Genomic DNA, 6,577 nt, shown 5'->3' with positions numbered 1-6,577 from the left:
TATATATATATCTTATATAATATTTGTCAGAATATAAATAATTGAGTGGAGCGGTGCGAGCGAAGGCGACGTCATTTTCGAACGACGGACCAACTTCAACTGACAGCTATAGGACCCGCTAACCCCACTTTGAACAGCCAAGTGACGTTCACGGGCTCGCTGCGCCAACTCCCTCGAAATTCGGTCGGAAGTGGTTAGACCTTATATTCTTAGATCTTGCTGCGAGGAAGAGAGCACTGTCGCTCCCGCAGTTCCGACCCGGGCGTGCTACTTGGAGGAAATGTCATCCAGAGATCAAGAAGGAAATTAATTATCTTCTCGCGCAAATTAAAACAAATGGAATGATTTTAATCCTTAAATGAACGGACAACATGAGCCTGTGGCAAGTGTTTCAGCACCTGTTCAAGGACAGAGATGCCGATGATGAACTGAGTAGCGTGCGTCATTCATCCACGGCAATAAGTCACCGTTTGAACACATCGAGAGACATAATTTAATTCGTGACACATAGCATGGTTTCTCTAAGGGTTAGTCATGTGTCACTAATCTTCTATCCCTTTACACTAAATTATAGAAGGCGTCAGATAACAATGGTAATTACGATGTTATTTACCTTGACTTTGGTAAAGCGTTCGACAAGGTGCCACACCAGAGACCAGTAAATAAAATCAAAGCCCATGGTATAGGAGGAAAAATGTTATAATGGATTAGAGCTTGGATCAGTAACAGAAAACAGCGGGTCACCATAAATTGAGTAAAATCCAGTTGGGGTAATGTTACTAGTGGGGTTCCCCAGGGCTCGGTTTTGGGTTCCTTGTTGTTCATTATGTACATAAACGACTTAGACGATGGGATAAATAATGATGTTAGTAAGTTTGCGGACGACACTAAAATAGGACGCCTAATTAGGTCAGGAGACGACGTCGAGATTCTGCAGGATGATCTTAACAAATTGTTCACATGGTCGGTGAAATGGCAAATGAACTTCAATATCTCTAAGCGTAACGCGTTAAACGTAGGGCTACACAACCCCGAAAATAGATACATCTTAGATAAAACGCTTTTAGAGAAAACTGAGTGCGAGAGACACTTGGGAGTTCTATGAGTCCGGACCTTAAAACCAGGAAACAGTGCATTAGCGCCAGGAATAAAGCTAACAGAGCATTAGGTTCCATTGCTAGGACAGTAATGAATAGAAGTGTAGAGCTAATTATCAAACTCTATCTAGCGATAGTTAGACCCATCCTTGACTATGCGGTACAGTTTTGGACTCCGTCCTATAGAATGGATACCAATTCACTAGAATCAGTACAGAGAAGAATGACCACAATGATCCATGGACTCAGAAATTTGCCTTACGAAGAGGGGCTTAGGCACCTTAACTTACACTCTGGAAAGACAGCAGAGTGCGGGGTGATCTAATAGAGGTGTTCAAGTGGATCAAAGGCTTTAACAAGGGTGATGCAAGAAAGGTCATTATATTAAAACAACAGGGCAGGACTCGCAGTAAAGGATTTAAACTGGACAAATTTAGATTTAAGAATGAAATAGGCAAGAATTTGTTAACTAATTGGGTGGTCAATGAATGGAATAGACTTAGTAGCCATGTAGTGAGCGCTGAAACTAGCAATTAAAAGTGAATTTTCTGAATAAATTCTTCTGTAATAGGTAAAAACTTTATTTGTATGCTTTTAAAAAGTACTTTTTCGAGCAATACGATGATTTTTAGCGAATGGTATATCTGTTTATATCTGACCTTTAAGAAACGGTTAGACATCTTTATGGATGGGGATGACAGGTGGTGATGGATATTGAGCTGCCTAGTGTAGGCACTATGGTCTCTTGCAGTCTCCTTCATTATTATGTTCTTAACATAGGGCGGGTGAAAATCGCGCTCTTTTCATTCCCGCGTCAAGCCACCCGGATTCAAAAGACGCGTACTGTGACGTGGCCTGTCCCTTCCTTATAATGGGGAAGAGACCCTTTGTATATAGATAGATAGTTTTCGTTCCAATAACCAACAGAGAGATATGTGCAACAAAGGAATTGTAATTTCTACATAATTGTTGAAAAATTGTGACAAGATGGTGGTGGAAAAATAAGACACGGGCCAAGATCCGCGTTTATTCCTGACCGGTTTTGCCCTAAGCTTCATGAGGTCATGCTAATTTCTTGATATATGTTAGTCTGTTTATGTATTTATCTAGTTATTGGTTTATTTATCAATCTATTTATCTATCCATCTACCTGTCATTATGTGCACAATTTACAATGATATTTTCGATTTTGGATGCTCTTGGGTTGCCTTGACGTGTGGGGAAAGGATATTGCCGAAGGAACGCCATGGGGAAAATTAAATTAACATGGTGGCAACTAAATGTAAAGAAATGTGCAACCTGATCCGGGCAAGTGTAGATTCCTGAAAAATAAACAAATTAAAACTTTATAAATGTAGGGCTGGATGTAAAAGCGCACATCTCTTTCGTTATCAAAGGTGTGGCAGTAAGATGAATGGCCCGACGACGTGTAAATACTAAGAAAAGTATCACCCGTAATGGAAGGAGTTAATCCGACTGTCGAGCCTGCGTTCACGCATTTGCCATGTTTTTGCTTTTTATGATTATAGTCAAGTCACGTGCCACCGACTTTAGTGAACGAAGTGACCAGTCAACCTTATGGAGCGAAATGGTCAGACACAACTATCAAACCATGTTACTACGGGAAAGAAACATCAATCGGAGGTATGAATAACCATTTATAAGTGAACATAGCTCTATGTCTATATATGTTCTCTGATATATGAAACCTGTGTAATCATTTCATCATTGACGGAAATGTCATCCTGCTAACTTGAAAATTACATATTCAGTGTTCGAATGCAATGCGCTGATAACTTTTATCATTAGGTTTTATCCTAGTCGTACCACAGATTACAGAATGTAACGTCGGGTGATACTAGGTACCCTCTGAAAATGTTACGAATGTGTGTGTATATATATATTTTTTCATTGGTGATATCTAAGAAATTATCACAACCGTACTCATCATGAACGAAGCCAGTGCGAATACTCCAAACAGTGTTGACATTACGTTCTGCAGTAGAAGTAGGAATAAACTGTGATGAAAATAATGGAGAAGGAGTGAAGCAACCACAAAAGGTAAGTTTTGCCACTTTAAAAACACAAGGATGAACAAAATTTTGCGATCTAACAGAAGGATGAATTGTTTGTATTGAAAATATTATATATTAGATGACAAGACCTCATCCACAAAACACAGCTTTAAATGTAATTTATTTAACCTCAAATTAATTCAGGGTTAATACAATGAAATGAACAGTATATGGTTAAGATATTGTGAAAATTAAATGTTCCTAACTTATGTTGCAATCCAGCATAGGCGGAATGAGTGTAATTCAAGTATCCAGTCTTCAGTCACAACCACAGACACAGGATAATAGGTGACTCAGATCAGCACTTTATCAATGTTATCATCCCTGCTAAATAGATTAAATGAAAGCCACACTTGCATGATATCTACATTGTATGATTATGATACAATTGCTTATAAGACTGTGTAGTTAAAGTCTAGAATTGCAGCACAACTATACATACACATTTATTCAGGGTCTCACTAATTACCGACCAAAACCGGCCAACTATCTGTTAATATTGTCGGAGGGATATTCAAAATGGGATACCTAAACCCCTGGTACAACTCATTACACAAACTTAAAGGGAATTTCAGGGGTATGCACCTGACTCCATGAATTTCTGGAGTTTCAACCTTTAGATATTGTGATTGTCTTATCAAATTTAAAAGAACATGTAGGTTTGAGTTTGTCATGTGCATGTATGATGTTGCATAGAGCAATGAATAGATTATTATTTATGCATGTTTTATTCTCTTCCTATTAATTTCAGTGCTACATAGTCACATTAATAGCATTACATGGTATATTTGCTAAGTAATGCTACATCTAAAATCTAGAGAATATAAAGACACACAGACAGGTGGTATTAAAATACATTGGTAGAACAAAACCGTAACTCTAAGATTGTTGCTAAGTATGCACTTCTTCATAGGGCTAGAACAATGTCAATAACCAAGAAATTGGGATGTGAAAGTTTTCCCACAAATCCTGAGTAATTATTCGCCTTGGACTACTATGAATCAAGCCTCCCACCAAATTAAAGTCCCACACCATAGTGGGATTGACACTTTCTGAAAGCAAACTAGAAATTGAATGTATTGGGAACAGTTGCTAGTTCAAAATTCAGACAAGGGAAAGAAAGTTATCACTGTATGAAGAGTTCAGAAGTATCCCCCCCTTTCCAACTACCCTTCTACAAAATGGTTTCCTTCAGTATAGGATGAAAATATCTACATATAGTAGGAAATAGACTTTGGATAAACATACATGTACCAAGGGCTTTTTCCCTCTTACCAGGGAGGTAGCCAAGTAAAAAAAGCATAATTCCACTCCCATCCATTTCATCCCCATTCACCACCCCTTCCTCCTGCCATCTCATCTTGGCTCCTCCTGGGTGATGGGTCATCCTTACATCTTGCTTATTGCTCTGGGTCAGAAACAGTGCAGCAAGACACAGCACATCCACAACAAGGGCACTTCATTTAATCAGCACCCCACCCCCCCTCCTTCCCCTCATGCAATGATATTGAAGATGGAACAGTATACATACATACATACACCAAGGGCTTTTTCCCCCTTACAAGGGACAAGGGAGGTAGCCAAAGTCAAAGGTATTAATTCACTCCCACCCATTTCATTCCCACATAATCCATTCCCTCTTTTCTTGGCTCTTCCTGAATGATGGGTCGCCCCTGCATCTCGCCCGCTGCCTTGGGTCAGAAGCAATGCAGTAAGCAATATGAACAGTATAAAACATTAGATAAACAGTATAAGAACAACCCCAGTAATATATCTACACTCAAAGATAAAGATATATTCCATGGAACAGTACATTAAATTGATTAGTATACATATTCACAAGAGCCTAAAAAATTCATACATCCATATTACATCATCATATAACCAGAGCCCACAGTGAGGAACAAAAAACTGAAGTCTACAACATACAGTTGAAATTGAGAAAATACCTTATTGCATGAATTTTTTTCCTCAACACCAACAACATCATATCATCATCATTGTCATTATTTATTTAGCAAAAGGCTTCTTCCATACAAGGGAGGTAGCCAGCCAAGGCATGCACAGATCCTCCACCCATCCCATGCCTATCCAACACCTATCCAACACCCACTTGCTTCTTTTAAAAACTGTGCAGCCTCCCACCCACTGCTCTTGCTAGAAGCAACATGTATCAGGACGTGTGTATTTACCTAATTATAGTATACATGAAAGGAGCAACGCTCATTGGGTCCTGTCTCTTATTCTCTAATTTTCTAACATACCTAGACTCAAATTCATGTACAGTTCCAATTTAATCTATATCTTTGATTTCCAATTATCATATTTAGATTTGAACTCATGTATTGTTTGAGATTGGGCTATATCACCTTCTAAGCTATTCCACGTATTTATATATCTATACGGAAAACCGTATTTCTTCACATCCTTTCGACATTTGGTCTTTCTTAATTTACTTCCATGACCTCGTAGAGCCCTCCCATCTTTAATCAGGAGATCTCTTCCTTCTATCAATCCAGTCTATCCCCTTTAGTGACCTGAGAACTGTAATCATGTCACCTTTTTCCCTTTGATCTTTCAAAGCTGGCATACCCAGTGCCTTTAGTTTTTTCTCATATGGTTTATCTGGCAGGTTGGAGACCAGTTTGGTTGCTGCCCTTTGTATTCTCTCAGTCTTGTTTATATCCTTCACTCTGTGTGGGACCATACTATTGACGTGTATTCCAATCTTGGATGTATCAGGGTTTTGATGAGTATATGTGTGGGTGTGTGTTTATGTATTTACCTAATTGTAATATACAGGAAAAGATCAATGCTTGTTCAGTTCTGTCTCCTGTTCTCTATTTTTCTAACATACCTAGGCTCAAATTCATGTATGGTTCCAACTTAATCTGTATGTGATTTCCAATTATCATATTTAGATTTGAACTCATGTATTGTTTGAGGTTGAGCTATATTACAATATAAGTTATTCTACATATTTATACATCTATATGGAAAATGTATTTCTTCACACTCTTTCAACATGTGGTCTTTATTTATTTCCATGACTTCATAAACTCCTCCCATCTTTAATCAGGAGATCTCTTCTGTCACTGCAGTCTGTCCCCTTTACTGACCTAAACACTGTAATCATGTCACTTCTTTCCCTTTGATCTTTCAAAGTTGGCAGACCCAGTGTATGTGTATATGTGTGCATATGTGTTTTTTTTTTGTGTGTGTATGTGTTGGGGGAGGGCAGAAAGAAATCCATGGCCAAGTTTCCACAGGGAAATAAATGACAAAAAGTAATGGTCAGCTAGACAGGTGTTAGTCAAGGCAAGAAGAATGAAAATTTGATTTTTGCTAATGCACTCTGTCTTTCCAGTTTTATGCTGGTTTACATGAAATATATATTGATATTTC

The 6,577-nt window shown here is 38.4% G+C and overlaps 1 protein-coding gene across 3 annotated transcripts in view; it reads left to right on the top strand.

The window, feature by feature from the left end:
* The first annotated feature begins 2,393 nt into the window (after positions 1 to 2,393).
* Positions 2,394 to 6,577, top strand: part of LOC143025534 (putative phospholipid-transporting ATPase IIB) — a 35,103-nt gene continuing 30,919 nt past the window's right edge. The window contains exons 1-3 of one of the 3 annotated variants that reach the window (XM_076185365.1): positions 2,646 to 2,741; positions 3,024 to 3,158; positions 3,395 to 3,460. In XM_076185365.1, the coding sequence (XP_076041480.1) occupies positions 3,405 to 3,460 (56 nt within the window). In that variant the 5' untranslated portion in view covers positions 2,646 to 2,741; positions 3,024 to 3,158; positions 3,395 to 3,404. Of the gene's footprint in view, positions 2,742 to 2,916; positions 3,159 to 3,394; positions 3,461 to 6,577 lie in introns of those variants that run through there. The other 2 variants (XM_076185364.1, XM_076185366.1) reach the window with 2 other exon arrangements.

Source organism: Oratosquilla oratoria, chromosome 5 (assembly GCF_046742065.1).
Source record: "Oratosquilla oratoria isolate Oo_2021 chromosome 5, ASM4674206v1, whole genome shotgun sequence".
Taxonomy (NCBI): Eukaryota; Metazoa; Arthropoda; class Malacostraca; order Stomatopoda; family Squillidae; genus Oratosquilla; species Oratosquilla oratoria.
This window is presented reverse-complemented; position numbering and strand designations above follow the sequence as displayed.